The 24113-nt window shown below is 36.4% G+C and overlaps 1 protein-coding gene across 1 annotated transcript in view; it reads left to right on the plus strand.

Moving 5' to 3' along the window:
* LOC127426874 (glutamate receptor ionotropic, NMDA 2C-like) overlaps positions 1-24113 on the plus strand; it is a 70559-nt gene that overhangs the window by 11906 nt on the left and 34540 nt on the right. Inside the window, exons 2-3 of the mRNA XM_051673945.1 lie at positions 10577-11015; positions 19714-20309. Of these exons, the coding sequence (XP_051529905.1) occupies positions 10593-11015; positions 19714-20309 (1019 nt within the window). The 5' untranslated portion in view covers positions 10577-10592. The remainder of the gene's footprint in view (positions 1-10576; positions 11016-19713; positions 20310-24113) is intronic.

Below are 24113 nucleotides of genomic sequence, written 5' to 3' on the forward strand. Positions count from 1 at the left end.
GCAACATGTTTTTTAAAATTGTTGGTCACTCATTCTCAAAGCCCACGTCTGTATTGTGTAAGGAGCAAATCCATTTGCCATCATATTTTACAATTTCAACTGCTTTTCAGTGAGCAAAAAACAACCGAGCGAGTGCACAAAGTAAAAAAATGTTGACCAATCATGTTTCAGACCCACAAACATGTGCAAATCAAATATTCAAGCCGTATATTGATTTTATATCCATGAGCAATAAACACGAGAAATTAGCTAATTTCTTGCTTTTTTTTTTTTTTTAACAAAACAAATTATCACAAACAAGCCATTTTTTCTTTTTGCCTATTTCCTTTGAAATGAAAAAACAAAATTCAAAGCATTGTTTATTTTATTTTTTTATTTTTTATTGAAAAACGAATTAACGCAATGTACACGGACTGTAATGAAATACAAAAAATGGAATACGGAAATGAAATACGGAAAATGAAATACAAAAAAAAAAAAAATAAAAATATGGTTTAACAAAATACGGTAGAGGCTAATGTCAAAAGAAAATACAAACAGGGCATTAGCCTACCCATATGCTTCAGCAGACATCACTTTTTTACATGCCCATTCGCAGCATTTATTGTGTTTGCTTAAATCACTCAAAGCATTTTTTGCAATTAACACATTTTTGGGTCATGACACCTTCTGTTGAGAACTACTGTTTTAAACAAATAATATGTGCATATTCAGTGTACCTACAAAATTTGGGTAGGCAAATTGATAAGTTTATCAAATGAGGTGCATTTCTCTCTTAAAATAGTCAAAGACTGTGTTTTTGTGTGTGTGGTCATGCATATCCATGCATCTATGTTTCTGTTGGTTTTTTGTCAGCAAGCATGTGGTTGCTCACACAGTGGCTAAAACAGTCTGTAACATCTGGACGAGAGGGATTCTGTCGTAGCCTTTGTGGCTGAAGCTTAAAAGGGACACTTACCATGATCCTGCTCTTCTCCTTCACCACTGAAGACCTACAATACCATGTCTGACATGACAGAAAGCAGGCAGATAATTCATTGAAAGCTACAGTGAGACTAGGAATTGGCTTTGTGTGAGTTAACATCACCTGAGTGAGAAAATGCTATAAATAGCAGCAAAAGTGTAACTATAAATGTGAATGTAATTCAGCCTTAAAATTGCTAACACTCGTTTGTGCCGGCATTTTACCTCAGAGACACATCCGTTGACAGAGCGCACAAGATGTTAATTCAGTGCTAATATAGCATGCCAGTTCTCGCACTTTTCCCACCATCTGGTCACTGTGTAAGACATTCCATGTGTGTTAAACAGCTCTTGATTGTCATTTTTGATTGCCACAGATGTCATTCATCTAATCTCACCATAATTTAAATGCAATCAAAGCAGTGAAGCCCAATCTATAACCATTTAAAGTTCTCCTATTGATGGGAAATAAACCTGTTATAAAAAAATATATTGTTATATATTAACAGATGACAGATTTTTATTTTTATTTATTTTTTTTTCACTGAAAATGTTACTTTGAAAATCTTGAAGAACAAGCCTGGTCACTGTGTACTTTCAGAGGATGGAAAAGAGAAACTTGGAAATTCTGCTATGAATAATTCCTTTTGTTTTCCACAGAAGAAAATAAATCATACATATTTCAAAAGACATGAGGGTGAGTAAATGATGACAGAATTTTCAATTTTGGGTAAAATGTCCCTGTGAGGCATTTTCTTTTTACATTTATGCAAGTGCTATTTATATCCAATGTAATGATGACATAAAACCGAATAAATGGGAGCTGTTATTTGCTTGAAATTGATGGACACATCTTTACTCAATTTGATTTTCTTTCCTTTGTTGTTTTGTTTGAGTACTGTATAATAAGAACACATGCTCTAGCTGTATCATGTGATTGTCCATAGGATCTATGGTCAAACACATATCAAAGTGTCCCATTTAAAAGAGATCTGAGGACTTGAAAATGATATGAGAAGACCTCCATATCAACAGCAGATCTAATGGACTGAAACGGGAGTGCGAATATATTAACATGCAGCTATAGTGTGCTTGAATGTCAGTGTGTGTGCTCCATTTGCTGTCATCAAAGCAAGGCTGCAGGTGTTTCACTGCTGTTCAGGGTGTCACGTGCAGATGGCCTACAAACACACACTCAAAACCAGTGTGGTTCTCAGCTGGTTTTGCTTCAGGACATTTTACATTGCACAGTACTTTACCTTACAATAATGAAACGTCATTCATTTAGTTTCATTTAGTCAATTTTAGTAAAACATTTTACATTAACATTATTAAAGGAATAGTTCACCCAAAAATGTCAAGTTAGTCCAGTCAATCATAATTCAAGCACATATAAGCAGTTGCTTACCTCACTCCTGTGACTACTCTTCTGGCATCCCTCAACCACCCCTACTGCTCCTTCATTATTAATCTTAACTAACTTCAGTTAAGTGGTCCGGAAGGCGTGTGGGACTTAGAGCTCAAGCCGGGCTGCATGCTCAAGCCCCTCATGCTTGAGCTTTATGGACAGCAAGCCAAATTTGTTTACCCTTAACAATCTGTTTACCATTTCCACTTCCAGGGGCTAGGTGGACAAGTGAACTTGTGAAATGAAAATTCTCTTATCATTTACTCACCCTCAGGCCATCTCAGGTGTTTATGACTTTCTTTCTTCTGCGGAACACAAATGAAGGTTTTTCTTTTTTCTCCCCTTTTTCTCCCCAATTTGGTATACCCAATTACCAGTGCGCTCTAGGTCCTCATGGTGGCGTAGTGACTCACCTCAATCCAGGTGGCAGAGGACGAAGCTCCATTGCCTCTGCGTATCTTATCACGCGGCTTGTCGAGTGCGCTACCACGGAGACCTAGCGCATGTGGAGGCTTCACATTATTCTCCGCGGCATCCACGCACAACTCACCACATGCCCCAACGAGAGCGAGAACCACATTATAGCGACCACGAGGAGGTTAACCCAACTCTACCCACCCTAACAACTGGGCCAATTGGTTGCTTAGGAAGCCTGTCTGGAGTCACTCAGCATGCCCTGGATTCGAACTTGCGACTCCAGGTGTGGTAGTCAGCGTCTTTACTTGCTGAGCTACCCAGAAATTTATGCTGCCTTTATGTGCTTTTTGGAGCTTCAAACTGGCCACCATTCACTTGCCGTGAGGATCTACAGAGCTGAGATATTCTTCTAAAAATAACTTGTTTTATGCAGAAGAAAGAAAGTCATACACATCTGGGATGGCATGAGGCTAAGTAAATGATGAGAGAATTTTCATTTTTTGGTGAACTATTCCAAATATAATATTTATATATATATACGGTATCTTTACACTTCACAATACAATGAAGCAGAAAGTGCAGTACTTGTTGTGCAAAGCATTTATGATGATGATGAAGAATGAGAAACAAGTGAATAAAAAATTGCAGTATATCACAGTTTTGATATGCAATAAACTAAACATAAAGAATAGCAATTTTATCAAATTGCAACCCAGATATTGATGTAATATTGTTTAACCAGGTTCCTGCTGATTACTGGCAGTGACAAAGTTCAAAAGCATGAAATATGTTAGAGTTCCATGAACTGCATATGCCCAACAATATAGAGATTATTAGTAAGACATTAGTATTTCCAATCATGTTCTTGAATAGGAATTGACCATTTCGAAATGCATTAAAACAGAAGTTCTGTTTATTTTGCCATCTTTAATATGCATTATTACAGTATATGGATAGTTTTAGGATTTAAGTATTTGCTTTTTCACTGTCTGTGACCCTATCAGAACAGACCTGCTGTGACCCATCAGTTGAGAACCACAGCTTTAAGCAACTAAAGGCATCCAATACAGATATACAGTGGCAAGAAAAGTATGTGAACCCTTAGGGATTAGCATTTGTGTATAAGTTTGTCTAAAAATCTGGTTTGATCTTATACTAAGTTAGGCTACAATAATGAACAAACAAAATCTGTTTGAACTAATAGCACACAAAATATTGTATTGTTCTTGTATATACTGAATACATTATTAAAACATTCACAGTGTTGGTTGGAAAAAGTATGTGAACCCCTAGGCTAATGTTGCCAACAAAATCTTATTAGAGTCAGGAGTTGGCAAACCTGGCATTTAATTTATAAAGCGAGATTGGTGGTGTGGGTTAGAGCTACTTTGACTTATAAAAATCACTCAAACATTTTGTGTTTGCTATTCTCAAGAAGGATCTGCTGATGTGGACCATGCCTTGCAAAAAAGAGGTTTCAGAAGACCTGTGATCAAGAATTGTTGCTTTGCATAAAGCTGGAAAGGGCTACAAAGTTATCTCAAAAGCTTAGATATTCATCTATCCACAGATAGACAGACTGTCTATAAATGGAGACAATTTAGTACTGTAGCTTCTCTCCCTAGAAGTGGCCATCCAGCCATGATGACTCAAAGGGCACACTGTAGAATGCTCAATGAGGTAAAAAAAAAAAAAAAAGAACCCTAGAGTGACAGCTAAAGACTTAAAGGAATCATTGGAACTGGTTAACATCTCTGTTCATGAGTCTACAATACAGAAAACATTAAACAGGCCTGGTTTCCATGGCAGGACTCCATGAGTGTGGAGCCTCTGTGGGTGCAGTTCTTGGTGGTAGTAGCAAATATTCAAATGAGAGCTTTGAAGGCTGAAGTGGAGAAGGGTTCCATGTGAACAGCAGTTGAACATGGGTCAGTCGGTCCTAAAGGATGGGCGTACGCCATTCAGATGGGTAAGGCGACGGCCTCCGTCGCCCCCGGCCAATCGAAAGGGAGTCGGGTTCAGATCCCCGAACCCGAGTGGCGGAGATGGGCGCCATGAGGAGTCCAGTGCGGTAACCTGGCTAAACCTGGAGAAGCTGGCCGGAGTCCCAGGAAGAGTTCTCTTTTCTTTGTGAAGGGCAGGGCGCCCTGGAATGGGTTTGCCCCGAGATAGGGGCCCACGCCTGAAGCTTGCCAAAGACCACCTTGACCCTACTGGAAAACAAAATTGTGGACTGATGAAACTAAGGTTGAATTGTTTGGGAAGAACACTCAGCACTACATATGGCGTAAAAAGAGCACCGCATACCAACATGAGAACATAATCCGAGCAGAGAAGTATGGGGGAGGGAGCATCATGATTTGGGGCTACTTTGCTGCTTTGGGGCCTGGACTGCTTGGTATCATAAAGGGAAAAATTCAAAATATCTTTCAGGATAATGACAGGGTGGCTGTGTGCCAGCTGAAGATCAGTAGAAGTTGGGTGATGCAGCAGGACAATGAACTTAATATTGAAGTAAATCCACTACAGAATGGCTTCAAAAATGAAAATCCAACTTTTGGAATGGCCCAGTCAGAGCCCAGATCTTAACCCAAGAGAGATGCTGTGGAGTGATCATGAGAGCCATTCACACCAGACATCCTAAGAATATGGCTGAGCTGTAGCAGTTCGGTAAAGCAGAATGGTCCAAAATTGTGCAGGTCTAATCCGCAGCTACCGGAAACACTTGGTCGAGGTTGTTGATGCCAAAGGAGGATCGACTAGTTATTAAATACAAGGGTTAACTTACTTTTTCATGTTTAATAGGATGTGTTCAATAAAGACATGAAAGATTATAATAGTTTGTGTGTTGTTAGCTTAAGTACATTGTGTTTGTCTATACTTGTGACTTTGAAAAAGATGAGATCACATTTTATGACCACTTCATGCAGAAAACCAGCAAATTCTAAAGGGTTCACATACTTTTTTCTTGCCACTATATATATAAATAAAATTGAAGACATTTCTTTTTTACTCTCTTTCTTTATCTGTTTCACTCATGTTCCATAGAAACTTGTACAGATGTTGCTTTATTAACTCTAATGCTTGAGTAAGTGTGAGGATTTCATTGAGTTTTGAGCATACTAATATGCTCATTGATGCGTTGCCAGTACTGAGTTGAGTTTCAACAGTGTCTTTTTAATGAGGATAAGACAGATATATATACATATATATATATATATATATATATAGAGAGAGAGAGAGAGAGAGAGAGAGAGAGAGAGAGAGAGGCAGGGAGAACTACCACCGTGAAGGCTTTAACTCTCTGTAAGTGTCTCGGGTTTCTTTTGGTAAGTCTTCTGTTTTGTTTTGTTGTTTTTGTGATTGGTATGCATATCTCTGCTCCTACTTCACCATCTGTTTTCCACTAGACCAGAAAGTACTTGCAAGCCCACATTTAGTGAAGAGCGCAACTAATAAAGAAGACTGTGGCAAACAAAACAGCAAAATGCATACAAACGGACAAACTAGTCTTCATATAGAGGATCTGTTCCAAATCTAATTGTGCTGTAGGCATTTTAAAGGAAAAGTTCACCCTTAAATTACAATTCTGTCATAATATATTCACCCTCACGTCGCTCTAAACCCAAGTTTCTTTTTCAGAACAAAAAATCTGAATTTTTAATTAATATCCTGGTCTGTCTTTTCAAAACAATGACAGTTGATAGTGTCTACCTTTTAAAGCTTAAAAAAGGACCCAAAAATATCATTAAAGTAGTCCATGCGGCTTGTGCGTTTTCCAGGTCTTTCGAAGGCATACAATTTTGGTGAGAAACAATCTGAAATGTAAGTCATTTTTCTGTGAAAATCTTGGTGTCTGTTGTGCATTCCTGAGTGCATGAGATAAGTCTTTGTTAGTACATCCTTTGTTATTCATTCTTTTTATTTACTCTACAAAGTTTTTTTTTTTTTTTTTTTGTTTTGTACAGTAATTTGTTATTAAAGTAATTGTTTTTAGCGTTGAACACACAAGCCCTGGGGGGGCTGGGTAGCTCAGCAAGTAAAGATGCTGACTACCACACCTGGAGTTGCAAGTTACCAGTTCAAATCCAGGGCATGCTGAGTGACTCCAGTCAGGCTTCCTAAGCAACCAATTGGCCCAGTTGCTAGGGTGGGTAGAGTCACGTTGGGTTAACCTCCTCGTGGTCGCTATAATGTGGTTCTCGCTCTCGGTGGGGCACGTGGTGAGCGTGGATGCCGCGGAGAATAGCATGAGCATCCACACACGCTAGGTCTCCGCGGTAATGCGATCAACAAGCCACGTGATAAGATGTGCGGATTGACAGTCTCAGACATGGAGGCAACAGAGATTCGTCCACCATCACCCGGATTGAGGCGAGTCACTACACCACCACGAGGAATTAGAGCACATTGGGAATTGGGCATTCCAAATTGGGGAGAAAAAACAAAAAGCAAAAAAAATGCATGTGCATCATAAGTAGTTAATTTCAACATAACTACCTCATACCATCGCTTCATGTCATCTACCCACTCGGGTGAGACACTGTCAAAAGACTGTCAGCGTGACTCTGTAAAGGATCGGCACATGTTTTTTTATTTGGCAATTTAATATGCTAAACATCGCATTATCCGTAAAAAGCATACGCCAATGCAAGTGAAAACACTGGAGACCGGAAAACAAAACAGGTTCCATTATGAATCACTGAACACTTCCGTGTTCAGGTAAAATGTGGATAGGCAGCAGCTAAACATGTCACACAAATAGCACTCCTCACATGAAGCGCACAGGAGACTTGCCTTACAACCGATTTCATAGGAGTTTGGTAATGATGCTATACTCTAATAAGCATAAAAATACTAATGCTGTTAACTACTATTAACAAATGGAACCTTATTGTAAAGTGTTAAAGTGTAAAGAACAACCTAGCTATCAGAATGCAAGTCTTACATTTATCATTCAAAGTAATTACAGCGCATGGTCCTACAGTTAGCGGTGATAGTTTAATAGGCTGTGGTGTCACCGTTGTAAGATGCTGATATGGATGGATGGGCCTAACCTTTAAGATTCTAATTTAAGTGCATCTCATCAGATTCTGGTTTAGTTTGCAGCTGAAATGCAAGTCCTCCTCCTGCGTTGAGACAGTTGTATTTGTGTGTACTGTAACACCCATAGAAGTGTGGTGGTTGCCTAATGGTTACGGTTCTGCTCTGCCAGCTCAAAGGTTGCTGGTTCATTTCCAAGTGGGTGTGACCCAGAAACTGGAGAGTTTCTAAGATTACAATCCTGTGCTATCACCATGGTTACCAGCAATGCACTTGACCCTAAGTTGCTCCAAGGAGGCTGTCACTGAAATGACTAGATTTTAAAGGAAAAGTTCACCCAAAAATGAAAATTCTATCATAATTTTCTCACCCTCATGTTGTTCCAAACCACTATAACATTATTGTTGGCAGTCATCATTCACATTTATTGCATGGAAATAGATGCATTGAAAGTGAATGGTGACTGAGGATAACATTCTGCCTAACATCTTTTGTGCTGAAATAGTCATACGGAGAGGGTGAGTGAATGATGACAGATTTTTCATTTTGGGTGAACTATCTCCTTTAAGGCCTATATGTTCATGAATAAGACTATAAATAAGCTATAAATATGTGTGCTATAAAGACATCTGTTGCTCACAAATTATAGTGGTGTGATATGAAATTGTTAAACAAGAAGTCCTCATTTTTATTTTTGCATTTTTTTCAATGCTCACTAAAGGTTAGTTTGTCAATGGCCTGCACCATCTGTGGGTTGAGGGATCAAGCACCTGCCCCTGTGAAGTGTCGAGTGCTGAGTTTAGCTGTGAATCCCTGCTGGATTCATTGTACACCTCCCACTTAGTCTGCTAATGGCCTGTTGTGTCACACAGACGCGCGCGCACTGTGACCAGAACACATGCAATCCGAGATTATGAGTGACAGAAATAGCCATTCAAACCACGTGAATGCTCCATCTCCATTGTTTTAAACACAGGATTACTATATATTAAAATACGCTTGTATATGTATTTATGTTACATGAGACAACAATTTAATGTTGCATGTATGAAATATGTTTGTCCTCTGTAAGGTAAATAATAAGATCATGTACATTATGTAAGTTCCATAACAACAATATTATGAACAGGTTTAAAGTTGAGAGAGCAATTGTGTTTTTTCAAAACAGTTTTTTCAAGTAAGGTTTAAACTTATTGTTACACTTAAAATGTATGTCTTTGAGTTATAAAACAAAATATCAAAGCAAGTGGCATTTATTAAGTGACAACAAAATAATATATATATATATATATATATATATATATATATATATATATATATATATATATATACACACACACACACACACACACACACACACACACATATATATATATATATATATAAATATATAGATAGATAGATATATATATATATAGATATATATATATATAAATATGTATATATATATATATATATATATATATATATATATATATATATATATATAGATACAGTATATATATATATATATATATATATATATATATATATATATATATATATATATATATAGATAGATAGATAGATAGATAGATAGATAGATAGATAATTAAAGATTATATAGATTATATAAAGGCCACATTAAAACTGACTTGGAGAGACATTTTACCATGCCTTCATCATTTATTTTTTGGTACTTTTCAATATACATAAATTTAAAGATATATATACATAAATGCATATATTTCAGACTTGTCCCAGACCCTGACTTTCAGTATTAAACTATGATAATACTTTATAAAAATATAAATAAATTTTTTTTTTTTTAAAAAAAACTAATTATTACATGCTTTAATCTGATAATCTAAAAAAAAGTAGAATAAACATAAATCATGTACATTTTTAATGTTTGAAAATTATTTATGTCAATTTTTCAAATATTGTGTCTCTCTCACAGGTGTCATTTCCACCACACCTAACAGTTTGCCTTTAATAAGCTTTTTTTTTTTTTTTTCAAAGGTTAGTGTACTTGTTAACCATGTCAACAAAAGTGTCAACAGTCAAGCTGTAATTTTGCCAAATTATGCAAAAAGTATGTTATTTAGTTGTATGTTGGATACATAAAATTTGATCTATGAAATTAGCCTTAACAAGACAAAAGAGTTGGCAATTTCTTTCCAAAAATATCATTTCCATCATCCTTACTTCCACCACAGAAGTCTATAAAACACAATACAGAATTTGAGATATGGTGGAAATGACACTGGGATGGAAATGTTCATACATTTCATAAAAATGCCCATCATAACATAAATCTTTAGTGAAGCATGTTAAACATAAGAAAAAAATAGTGTGTGAAAAATTTTTTATCGATACTTTACTTCTCGATGAAGAAGTCCATAGTTCTAACAGTGCCTGAATTTGAAAAAAATAATGCATGCAAATATGACATACTGAATGCATAACTTCATACATTCACTAAAAATCACCTTGACACCATTTGCTTTAAAAGTAATTGCAAATTGTCTTAGAAAAGTGAAGTTACTGTAGTTCTGAGAAAAGCTCCAGCATTATTTATTTTCTGATGCGACTTGATTTGATATTTTGCTATGTAATGCAAAGACTTTCAGACAAGTTTGAATTGAGTGCCCAAAAGTATCCAGATATTTCTTTTGGCCAATATATATGCCAAAATTAATACTTAACGTAACAACATTTCTGAAATTGTCAAATTAAATGAATGCTCTCTTTCTCTTTTTTTAGGCTGTAGGAGGCTGAAATGGCCACTCCTCGAGGGTGTTGGGGTCCCTCTTTTCAACTCCTCCTCTTTCTCCATCTCCTACTCAATGTAGTGCCTCACTGTCAGGGACGTCCATTCTTCGGCCCTCCCTCGGTCAATGTGGCTGTGGTTTTCAGTGGTACGGCCCACCACGGCGAGATCAAGGGCCGTCTGAGTCCAGAGAACTTCTTAGACATGCCACTGGAAGTGAATCCCATCACCGTGCTGGTGAATGACACTAACCCCAGGGCTTTACTCACACGTCTCTGTCAGACTATGGCTGCAGAGAGCCTTCACGGTGTGGTGTTTGAAGATGATGTGGACTCAGAAGCCGTGGCACAAATCTTAGACTTTGTCTCCTCCCAGACGTCCATCCCCATTTTAGGCATCAGTGGAGGCTCTGCTGTAGTCATCCCTCATAAAGTGAGTATTTGAAAAGGTGGTAAGGAGATTTACTGAGATCACAAACTTGACATAGTCTCATTGCACCAACATAAGTTCAGTACTATACACTTAATGGTATAGTTCACCAGAAAATTTAAATTTTGTAATTGTTTACTGACCCTCATGTAATTTCAAACATGGATGATTTTCTTTGTCCTGGAGCTACAAAGGAGAAATTTAGCAGAATGTCGGAGTCTTCTATACAGTGAATGTGGATGGGGACCAGAGGCTTTCAAAAAAAAATAAAAATAAATAAAAAATCCTATAAAATTATCATAAAATAGTCCATATGACTGGTGCACTGTATTCAAAGTCTTCTGATGTCATGTGATTGCGTTCTGTGAAAATTTAAGTAGTTACATTTTCAGTGACATACTGAAATTTAATTAGTTATTCACTGAAATTCTTGCCTTGATGCTTGACGGCTGTGGTCACCATTTGTTTGTTTTTTTTATTGTATGGAAAAGAGCAGCTTGGACAATCTGCTGTAAATAACTCCTTTTGTATTCAACAGAAGTCATATGGGTTTCGAAAGAGGGTTAGTAAATCATGACTAAACTTCATATTTGAGGAACTATTCCTTGAAGTTCCAAATGAGATTAAAAACCTTTGGATCACTTAAAATTTATATTAAATTTATAAAAATGCATTCATTTTGTGTGCCAGCATACCACTTATGGTTCATATAAAATGCATTAATTGTGTGTGCCAGCATATGACATATGGTTCATAAACATTAGCTGATCATCTATGCCTTAAGCAAAAAAAGAAATATTACAAATGTACTGTATGTCAGTGCAACAACATTTGAAAATAGTGAAAATAACCCAGAGTTTTTTACTCAGATTACAGGTCAACTTCATAGACAAAAAGCATGAAATATTTACATTTCAAATATAAAATCCAGATTTAATCAGGGGTCTCTGTGAAATAATCACCAACGCTCTTCTCAACGCTCCTATTAGAAAAACAGCGAGTCCAAATTAACTACTGTGAGGTCGGGAAATGTAAGGATGTACATGTGATTTGTGCCTGTATTTTTCCATTGAGCAAACTACACTGATATGCTATTGAACAGCTGCGTGGAAAAGTGATTTTGTGAGGTGTGAAAATCAATAGGTGTTATGATGTATAGCCAGCACCAAACAGTCGTGTCCTGTTTTCCACTGATTACTGAGAAGGGCAAGCTTCTGAATAACATAAAAAAATAGTAATGTAAAATTGCAGTTGTTCAATGCATATAAAAGCAACAGCATATAGATTTGATTGTAATCTTACATTTGTTACGTTAAAACGATTGTAGTGATTGTTTTGTGTACAGTATTGAATGTCTGGTGGCAGCTCATACTGCGTATAGTGTAAATGAAACAAAAATGACAGACTCTTGTCTATTGTTGGCCAAGTTTTAGGAATGAATGAAAAGCAATTTGAACACAGTTTTTCTTGTTTTTCTCTTTTGTGAAAGCTCAGTCACTGTCACTAGATGTTTTTTTTTATCACCTTAGAGAGTTATTATGTACCTCATTTTATATAGGATTCACAATAAAATTAAAATCACCATACACAAATTCATAGAGCATACATTGAACCCCTGACAAAAATGCCTGTGTATATATAGGCTATAAAAAATTATCAAATTTAGCATTACATATTTTAAAGGAGCAATAATAATAATACAGTATCAAAACTAAAATACAATGAAAGTTTCTATTTCATTTTAATTTCTCCAACTGTTAAATTAGGATGTTAATATATATAAATGCTGTATGTTTTACAATGACATTTGTACAGTGTGCCCAGGTTAAATTCTGTAAATAACAGGGGCATGCTTAGAAGCAAAAGAGTGATGTTAGCATTATCCCTTCAAAACATTATAACACACGAGTTATTGTCCTTATTGGAGCTTGACTGCTTAAAAATTCTTCAAGAATTTTTAAGCAGTCAAGCTCCAATAAGGACAAAAACTACCATAAAAGCACCAAAAGAGCAGTCCAGACAACGTGTGGACTGTATTTCAAGTTATCTAAAGCTATACAATAGTTTTGACTTAAATAGACGTACATTTTATTGACTATAAATAGACTTAAAGCTATTGTATGGCTTGAAATATAGTGCACGTCTTACAGACTACTTTTATGATTCTTTTACTGTATGGTGTTTTTTGGTGTTTTTCTTTGATAAATGTGGTGACCATGAACTGTCACTGTGTGTGGCAAGAGCTATGCAGAGATTCTTCAAAAATGTCTCCTTTTAAGTTCTACTAAAAATACCAGCATACGGGTTTGGAACAACATGACAGTGTGCCAATAATGACAGAATTTCCATTTTGGGTTGAACTATCCCTTTAATTTTAGCAAAAATGTAAAAATGTGTGGTCATATTGTTTTGATACTCTTAGTGCTTACTGAGTGGATTTTACAGTATGGACCCATCATCTGTGTTTGTCTTCTGATGCTGAAATTAATTTCTCAAAAGAAGATGTTTAAAAAAAAACATAAATTATTAAGACAGGACATGAATCATTACTTAAATAGGGTGGTAGAAGATATATATCTTTAAATGAGAAACACAAAAGCACTGGATTCAATGGAACAGATGAGTATCTTCAATACCAGATAGAGAGGACTCCTTCCTGCTCAGCTGTCATTTTTCAAATGCCTTTCAGACTCCCATGGTGTGTGACTTGATGAAGGGCGATAAGATGTAAAAAGTGGAACAGAAGACCAAAAAATATGAGTGTGCCTCCATTGTCAGGATTTTGTGTAAGAATTGGATTAAAATTATGCATTCTGGCAATGAAGGATTTTTCAGGAGTCTTAACAGACAGTAGAGCATGAAATATGTTGAACTATACTGTATGTCCAACCTGAACAGTTTGCCAAATAATTTTAACAGCACAGTGGCCATGGGGATATTATTATGAAAGAACACTGAGGGAAAATCTAAAAAGTGACAATAAAAAGTGTCCTCATATTATAATTTCCTATTTACATAATAAAGTTTTAAAATTCAGATAGCGCACTACAGTCCACTGGGGAATAAAACAAAAAATGTATTACTATTATTTTTTTCTATCGTACAGATCAACAAATCAAATACTGCATCAATCAAATTAGAAACTGCCCACACACACACACACACACACACACAAAAAGACATGTTTGCATAAAGATATAAAGCAGATTTCATGGGACAACCACACTTCCAGATTGTGGATTACTCATTAAATGCCGTTAATCTCCTTTGAGAAATGCATGCATATCATGTCATAAGTATGATGAGATTATACAATGTTGGATAGCCATGCAGTGGGTGGAGTCAGAAACACGGGACAGCCTGGTCTTGCCACAGCTAGACAAAACAATAGAAATATATATTGTGCATCGAAATCCTATGCAACTGAATAAGCTGTTCCTGATTATTTTAGCTTAAAAAAAAAAACCTGTCTAGCTCGAGGGATTGTACTGGAGGTTGCAAACATCTGGTATGGGATTTTTCATGAAATCCCAGTGTAGGACACAGTGTCAGTTGCCAAGTCAATTCCAATAAAACACTAAATAAATAATGTTATATTTAAATGTTGTATCACTTTTGCACTTAATGACGTAGTTCACCCATGAAGGAAAACTCAAAATGTATTCAAATTTTATTCACCCTCATTTTCCAAATCCATTTGCTCTGACTATTTTTGTGTATGCTCAAAAAAGGACAAAAAACAATCAAACACAAAAGTAGTCCATAAAATTTGTTTATGATAGTACAAGACTTATGAAGCCATACAATGTCTTTTGAGTGTATTATTTAGTAGTATCAGTGAATAACAACTTAAATTTCTGTCTGACCCTCACACAAAACTATCGTCTGGCTGCAGAAGACATGAAATATACCGCACATGACATATAGACAGTGTTGGGAGGGTTACTTTTGAAATGTATTCCACTACAGATTACAGAATACATGCTGTAAAATGTAATTTGTAACATATTACTCAAAGTCAGTAACGTATTCTAAATACTTCTTCATTAGGATTACTTCTTCAGCACTGGTAGATTTTTTCACTTGTTTTGACTATAAAAACTCTGCCAGTGCAGTAAGACAAAATACACGTTTAAAATACATTCTCTGAAAAACCTAAATATCTTATGCAGTGTTGTTTCTAAAACAAGATAAATCAAACTGGTCTTGTTTTAAGGATTTTTAGATATTTTTTCAGGAAAACAATACAAAAATTATTATCAAAAATACGATTTTTCCCCTAAAATCAAAGGTCTTACTAGAAAAAAGGAATTATAATCTAGTGTGAAATTTCTTGATAAAAAAAATATGATCGTGCATGGTAACGTGCATGTAAAATGGCTAGAAATAGCATTTTAGCTTAGCGTAAAGCTGGCAATTTACACAAGGTTTATTTCTATTTCTTCTGCTCCAAACTTACTTCAAACTTACTTCTCTGTCTGCTCGTATGAATGTAACACATCATAAGAAAGTGTTTCACCACTGTTCAAATGCACTTTGGATCACATAATTTATATGTATAAATGTTTTCGATCTGAAAGGACTAAATATTAAATGAAACAAATGACAATAAAATGCAAAGTAATCTGTTCAGTAATCAAAATACTTTTTGAATGTAACTGTATTCTAATTACCAATGATTTAAATTGTAACTGTAGTGGAATACAGTTACTTATATTTTGTATTTTAAATACATAATCTCGTTACATGTATTCCGTTACTCCGCAACCCTGCGTATAGACTATTTTATGTCGCTTTAAAGGAAAAGCTCTTTTTGAAAAGAGCTCCGTATAGATTCTTTAAAAAACGTTTTTTTTTTTTTTTTTTTTTTTTTTTTTTGGTGAATTTTTATTTGATGCAATTATGTTATGTTAAAAATATTTATTCAAATTATTAATCATCTTCCAGTGCTGGAGACTCAGAGTACACACAACGTCTATTACAATAAAAATACCATGGTGACACTTGAGTGCAAATAATTTGCAAACAAAAACATCTTTGACTGATAAGGCATGACTCTGAAATGCTCTTACCGAAGCTCATGAGTGCTGATAGCAGGAGAGATGAATCGTGTCTGGGTGAGTTGTACAACTTCTTAAAGAGCACCTATTATGGTTTTTAAACGTGCCTAATTTTGTTTTAAATGTCTCATACAATAGATTTACATGCATCCAAGGTCAAATTATACTTTAATTTGCTCATAATTCAAATTACATAGGTTAGAACAGGAAGTAAGTCTGGAATTACTAACGACTTGTTTCAGGTGTTCAGAATCAGTTCTTTATTTTGAGAGTCAATAGCAACATTTGTCATGCACTTTGATTTTTGAAACTTTGCAGTCTTTTTTACATTCACAAACAGCTATATAACACACTACATGAAAGGTAATATTTGAAAAACCATAATAGGTGCTCTTTAAAGAAAGAAATCTGGCATAGAAGGAGGATTGGTGAATCCCAAAGCACCTGACATTCACAGGCCCTTTCTCTCTCTCCATAAGGTAGCCTACTTTAACTGCAGAAGTTATTTGAAGGACAACAGACCAGTTTGTCAGAGAAGGGGGAGTGCTGTAGTCAGAGAGGAGTCTTGGGAGGATGTCCCTCGGCTCCTGACACTCCCAGACCTCCACACCCATTTTTCTCACTTTGGAACTTAATTGGACACCACCTCCTCCTGTACCTTTGAGGAATCTCGTGCTGTGCAGTGGAAGTAAATGCATTTGGCAGTATAGGGCATTAGGACGCTTCACTGTGATGCACAACTAAGCACAGTGTGAATTTAACTGATATGAAATAAAAACAATACTAAGCTTTTACTCCCATGACAGTTTAAGCTTGAAATATGAATAACTCTAAGTGTGATGCACATTTTCTAACCCTTTTAGTTTATTATTTGTTATGTAAATGGCAAAAAATACCTCTAAAACACAGTTTAAGCATATTATGTATGATACAAGCACATATTGTCCAAATAAAACCATAGTGAGCTAGTCAAAGATATTTACTATGCCATTTTGCTGAAAGGGTTAGTTCACCAAAACTGAAACTCTATCATTCTTTAATCACCCTTATCTTGTTCCAACCCTGCTTTATTCCATGGAAGAAATTTTAACAATGTTGGTGGTTCTCTTTTTTTCCCCCCATATAATGAAAGTGAATGATGAATGAGGATGTAAGTCCCTAACATTCTTACTAATATCGCCTTTTGTGTTCCACAGAAGAAAGATTTTAAAACAGGTTTTGTACAAGAGGGTAAGTAAATGATGGTAGAACATTTATTTGTGAAGTTGGGTTCCCCCACCCCAGAAATCCAAATTTAACCCCTGCTTACCAGCCACATAAAAGATTATATAAAAAAAAATAGTCTGTTTTTTTTTTTTTTAATTAGATGTTGCTTCCTAAGCACTTCCATCCCCTTCTAGGTGCAGTTTTGCACATTTCTGTATGTACATATAATTTGTGCATACATTTTTCCAGTGGCCCGCATCATACCGGAATGATATTATAACAGCTGTTTGGACAAATGTGTATTAGGTGTCAAGTGTAAATCTATTCAAAAAGATTACAGAAAAGGAATAATGGTCAGGCAATACATCAAGTCTGATACATGTGTCTCTGGCACTGATAGGATCAATAGACTCTAGTGAATTGTCTTTGCTTTGTAAATTCAATTCTTGTATCTCACACTTTGGAACGTGTTCAAGGTTACTGTTACTCAGTGATACATGTTATTGCTATTATCTCATACAATGGTAAGAGAAAGTCCTGTCTGAGTTATAGTTCTTATCAGAGGTTCATTTATTGCCCAATATAAAAGATATCACAAGTAAACATTTATTTAAATAAATATTCCACCCAAAAATGAAAATTCTGGAATAATTCATGAAAAGAGTAGCTAAAGAAAAAGTTGTAATTCACTGAAATTTTTGGCATCCCTGACACAGTCATGAGAGTTCATGAGAGAAGCAGCGATGTCTGATTTGTGAAAGAATTTTCAGTGAATGGGTTGATGCATTTCACAAAACCATTGATTTGTTTACTAATTAAAGCTCCAGTACCCATTCACTGTAACTGCATAGAAAAGAGCAACGAGTACATTTACATTCCTTTTGTGTTCCAGAGACAAAAGAAAGTCAACAGGTATAAATAGCTCTTAAATTGCTCTTTGTCATGGTATGAATTAATGACCCTGATCTTATGAAAATGCTAAATAATATTACGTGGCTTCTTACTCATTTCGCAGCAGTTTTGAATTGAAATGTCCACTGAGTAGCGCTGAAAGCAAGTTTCATTTTCTCCCAAACAGATGAGGTTTTTAAAGGAACAGTTCAACCAAAAATGAAAATTCTCTTATCATTTACTCACCCTCATGCCATTTCAGATGTATATTACTTTCTTTCTTCAGCAGAACACAACTGAAGATTTTTAGAAACATTTCTCAGCTCTTTAGGTCCAAACAATTCAAGTGAATGGTAATCAGAACTTTGTAGCTTCAAAAATCATATAATGTAAACATAAAATGTATCTGTATAACTCCAGTGTTTAAATCCATATCATCAGAAGCAATATAATAGGAGTGGGTGAGAAACAGATCAATATTTTATATATTTTTTACTCTAAATCTCCACTCTCACTTTCAGATGTGTAAGTGAAACTAGGTGTGGTGAGGCACCACATGTAACTATCAGATGTAAAAGTTAAAGTGAAAGCTACAAAGGTCTGATCACCATTCACTTGCATTGTGAGGACGTACAGAGCTGAGATATTCATCTAAAAATCTAGCGCCAACACTTACCTCCATACCCTAAACCCACACCTAACCCATAGTGTCATAAAAAGGAAACGTGACATGAAAAACACAATTGCTGAAGCAACCATGTCATTTTGAGTTGTTTCTAGGACACTTTCTGCCTACGTGTCGACTCACATGCTCTTCAGGACTCGTACCTCAGTCCTTTGCCTCATAAGCGCAATGCTCTATAAATTGAGCAACTGTGCAATTTGTTTACGCTGGACCATGCTTGTAAATGTAGTTGGTTATATAATGCAAATATTAAAATGTATCAGTTACAATCATTCACTTTAAGTGTTTTGATGTCATAAGATTGTGTGAGGAACAGGGCAAAAGTGTTCATGAACTGATGATCTGTCATTTTGCTCATGATTTATGTGAAAGGGAATAAAAGTAGTTGTTGTAGCGCCTCTAGTGTTCATTTCACCAGGAAACTGCCGCAATACATAAAAAGAGGCACGTAAAAATCGTTTTGCTAAAATGTTGGTATAGTGAAATGCTTCTATGAGACCAGGCTGGAATTCATAGTTTTACATTTTACAGTTTTTATTTGTTGCTGGTGCATGTCTGGTACAAGATATAACTCACATGTCTATCAGGTCGTTTCCTTTATCTGATGATCTTGATGAGGTGGCCTGAACTCATTTTGGTTAGTGCAGACACAATCATGAGCGGTGTTCAGATAGTCCAGTTATTTATCATGACGAATGGTGCTAAGATCTCTTCTGATTGCAAATCACATGAAATGTCTTGTTATCCTGATGCGATAACTTTATTGTACCCACATGAATTACTATATTATTTAATAATGTTATAAAAGCTATAGACATTTATACTCAAAAGTGTATAATTAAATGCATTAATTCTGCAGGCTGAAGGCTCTACCTTTCTACAAATGGGCGCTTCTATAGAGCAGCAGATAAATGCAATGTTCAAAGTGATGGAGGAGTACAACTGGGGTAACTTCGTGGTGATCACCAGTTTGTATCCCGGCTACGAGACTTTTGTGGACTACATCCAGTCCTTCACGGACACCAGCTACTTCCTGTGGGAGCTGCAGGATGTGCTGAGCTTCGAGATGTCAGTTGGGGCCAATGACATCCGCACACGCAGAATGCTACAGCAGGTGGACGCACAGGTATATCTGGTGTACTGCTCACACGAGGAGGCTCAGTACTTGTTCAGGATGGCATCTGATGTTGGGCTACTGGGGCCTGGATACATCTGGGTCATCCCCAGCCTGGCAGTGGGGAACCCTGAAGTGCCCCCTCCTGACAGTTTCCCAGTGGGGGTCATCAGTATTATCACAGACCGCTGGAGGAAAACTTTGCGCCAGCGGGTACGGGAAGGTGTGGCAGTCATTGTAAAAGGGGTGTACAGTTTCCACAAGCACAGAGGATTCACTCTTGAGGGTCACAGTGACTGCAATAGTCCTGCCAAACCATATGCCAACAATTCTCTCTTCAGGTAAGACTTTACAGAGATTTTTAAAGGGATAGTTACTCAAATATTTTGTCATCATTTACTTACCCTCATGTAATTCGAGACCTGTTTGACTTTTTTTCCCGTGAAACTCAAAAGGAGATGCTAGGGAGGTTGTTAGCCTCAGTCACCATTCACGTCCATTACATCTTTTTTTTTTTTTTCCATACAGTGAAAGTGAATGGTGACTGGGGCTGTCATTCTGCCTAACATCTCCTTTTGTGTTTCACAGAAGAAAGAAATTCAAATGGATTTGAAACAACATGAGGGTGAGTAAATGATGACAGAATTTCTAGTTTTGGGTGAACAGTTTTAAGACAGTTAAGCTAAGTAAAGGAACGTTCCACATTCCTTATTTACTTATTACTATACTGAAGTGAAAGAATTCAAAAACTAATCTTACCTCTCTCATTATTCTGGTTTATTGATCCGCATCAAGATCATGCCTCGAAAAAGAATATTATGGGTCCAAAACACTTTATTCTGTCTGCAAAGGAAGCTTTTTTGCTTCCTAACAGAGATGGAACCTCATAAGTCACCGATTTGAAGCACTCTACTTAGGCAGCAACTTTACATGACACAAGAATAGAACTTCATATGGGAGACTTGACTCACATTATCCAACAGAGTTTGAAGTTTGAAGCCTCAATACCATTTCATCTGTGCTCAAAATCAAACAATGCTTTCAGATCATACACACAGCAAGTCAATATATGAACACTTCAGTGCATTCATTAGACACTACATCAGAAAATGGAGAACACAGCGTCCAGGGCATGTAGTTACAGGAAAAAAAATGTTTATTGTATATAGTAAGTACATTTTGCAATTACTGTCAAAAAAAGTATAGTAATCACAACTTACAGTAGTACAGTGAATATATTGTATACTGTAAGTACCGCAAGTAATACAGTATTGATTGTCTGTATATTCAGCACTTGCATACTGTACAAATACAGTAGTCCAACTGCAAAACCCCAAAGAACAAAGAACACTAAATGAAAAACACATTACAGTACACTCAAAAATGTTTGTGCAACTACAACATCATTAGAAACAAGTGTGAACAATTTTGAGTCATTGTGTGTAAACGATGACAACTGTGTTGTAGTTGTGTTTACAGTTTTTCTGAATTGCTACAACACTAAACCCCATTCTATGAACCAAATGCTCAGAGGCCTAAACCCATTTGTCAAATCAATCACTCTTTTTGCAAAACTCTAAACATATTCTCACTCACTGAAACACAGTTCGGTCTTTGAGCACTTGTTGCAAAATGGTAAACACAAGGCAGAACCAAATCTAGCAATTCAGAAAAACTGTAATAGTTTCCAGTATTGAATGAAAAGAAGGATAAATAAAATAATATTATCATAATCAATATTTTGCTTGCTTTGTCTGACATTTTAGATTTATTGTCATATGGGGGCCCACTTAATACTGCTCAGTGTATGGCAGATGGGGCTCACACTTATAATTTGTCCCAGGCCATGTGAATCGAAGTGACAGCCCTGGTCAAAGTTTACCCTTTGGAATATCTGGAGTGTTCTGACTGCCAGTTATGTTTGATGAAGCTGTCATATATTTAGTTCTCCCTTGGTTAACATTGCCATATTTTTTTTTTTTTTTCCCCAAGTTTATCACAAATTTTGTTAAACAAACAAACAAAAAAAATAATAATAAATAAATAAATAAATGTGAGTTGCAAATTTACAAACTCTCAAAATCCTGGCTTTATAAATTCTTGTAGTTTAGTTGGTCACTGGAGATTTCATCATAAATAGCTTTCTTCTCTGCATTTCCAGACAAAACAGTACGTTATGGTGGTCTCCATCCCTTGTAATGAGACTGGGAGATTCTCCAGATTTCCTTGTTAAATCGGCTGTTCACCTGGGAGTCGCCGTCCTCATTAAAGAGTGCTCCAATTGCCTCTCCGAGCTTTCTGTGATTAAGCCTATAAGAGACACATGAGTGACTGGGTCCTAGGGCGGGGCAGTTTTTCAGATTTTTCCGAATAATTCGAATTTGCGTTTTGACACAATTTTTTTTTTTTTTTTTTTAATCGATAAATCGAGATTTTGCAAAAAATATTGCAAATTCTGTAGTTAGATACATTGTAAATCCACCAAAGGCTGAATAAGGAAGAGAGAATGAATTCACACAACCGATCTGATCAGCTGCACGTGTGTGGCGCACTCCAAATGAACGGATCAGGTTAACAACTCGGAGACTGGTATTAATACAGCAGTAATCTTCTCAGTTGTACACAGTGTGATTGTAGCTCAGCTTCCATAACTGGCCTCGGCGTGCACATGTTGATGAACGGTCTCCTTTCTTTTCTTTTTACCCATAAAAAAACATTAGTTACATGACAGTTATTGCGCTTCATTTCAAATCATGGAGAGGCTATATATGGGAGAATCAAACGTCCACCGCTCCTTTTACCATGATGATTCAGATAGATCGCTAATTTTTGCTTTGTTCTGTGACGTGTTTCAGGTGTACTGTTTCCATAGCAAACATTTGGCAAGTGATCATTTTGACAAACTTTGCGAGTTGAATTGTAATGATAAATTTCATATTGCTGCACTGCTCTGCGTGAGCCGCTAGAGGGCGCATCTCTTTCTGCAGGGGTTTATGAATTTACATATAGATTGTTTGATATACAATGACTACTTTCTAGATAAACTTGATAATTTATAGATATTGATTTCTAGATAACTTTCTAGATAGACTTGGTTTAGATAAAATGAGTACCTACACTGGCTAAGAATTATTTTGCAGTTTTCTTATTCTATTATTTCTGAACATCTGGGTTTATTCGATTTTAATGTATTTTACATTTACACTCTGTGACAGCTTCCCCCATTTGGTGCATTTGTAAAAACAAATTTTGCACACCTTTGTTTCCTATAATGAAAAGGATTTGGATGTCTCTAATCAGGTTGCCTTGCATTCTAATAAAGAACATACAATTTGGATCATGTTGGAGTAGATTTAAAAGTTGAAAAAATCGAATCGTGAATCATGAATCGTCCATAAGTTTGATAAAAATCAAGATTTATTGTTTTTGTCAAATCGCTCAGCCGTGCTGGGTCCTCCATCTGACATGTTCCCAGATTTCAGTGCTGTTCTGGCTTCTGCCCATCTTTCATATATACACTATATTGCCAAAAGTATTCGCTCATCTGCCTTTAGACGCATATGAATTTAAGGGACATCCCATTCTTAATCCATAGGGTTTAATATGACGTCGGCCCACCCTTTGCAGCTATAACAGCTTCAATTCTTCTGGGAAGGCTTTCCACAAGGTTTAGGAGTGTGTTTATGGGAATTTTTGACCATTCTTCCAGAAGCGCATTTGTGAGGTCAGACACTGATGTTGGACGAGAAGGCCTGACTCGCAGTCTTCGCTCTAATTCATCCCAAAGGTGCTCTGTTGGGGTGAGGTCAGGACTCTGTGCAGGCCAGTCAAGTTCTTCCACACCAAACTCGCTCATCCATGTCTTTATGGACCTTGCTTTGTGCACTGGTGCGCAGTCATGTTGGAACAGGAAGGGGCCATCCCCAAACTGTTCCCACAAAGTTGGGAGCATGGAATTGTCCAAAATCTCTTGGTATGCTGAAGCATTCAGGGTTCCTTTCACTGGAACTAAGGGGCCAAGCCCAGCTCCTGAAAAACAACCCCACACCATAATCCCCCCTCCACCAAACTTCACAGTTGGCACAATGCAGTCAGACAAGTACCGTTCTCCTGGCAACCGCCAAACCCAGACTCGTCCATCAGAT

Source organism: Myxocyprinus asiaticus, chromosome 36, assembly GCF_019703515.2.
Source record: "Myxocyprinus asiaticus isolate MX2 ecotype Aquarium Trade chromosome 36, UBuf_Myxa_2, whole genome shotgun sequence".
Lineage (NCBI taxonomy): Eukaryota > Metazoa > Chordata > Actinopteri > Cypriniformes > Catostomidae > Myxocyprinus > Myxocyprinus asiaticus.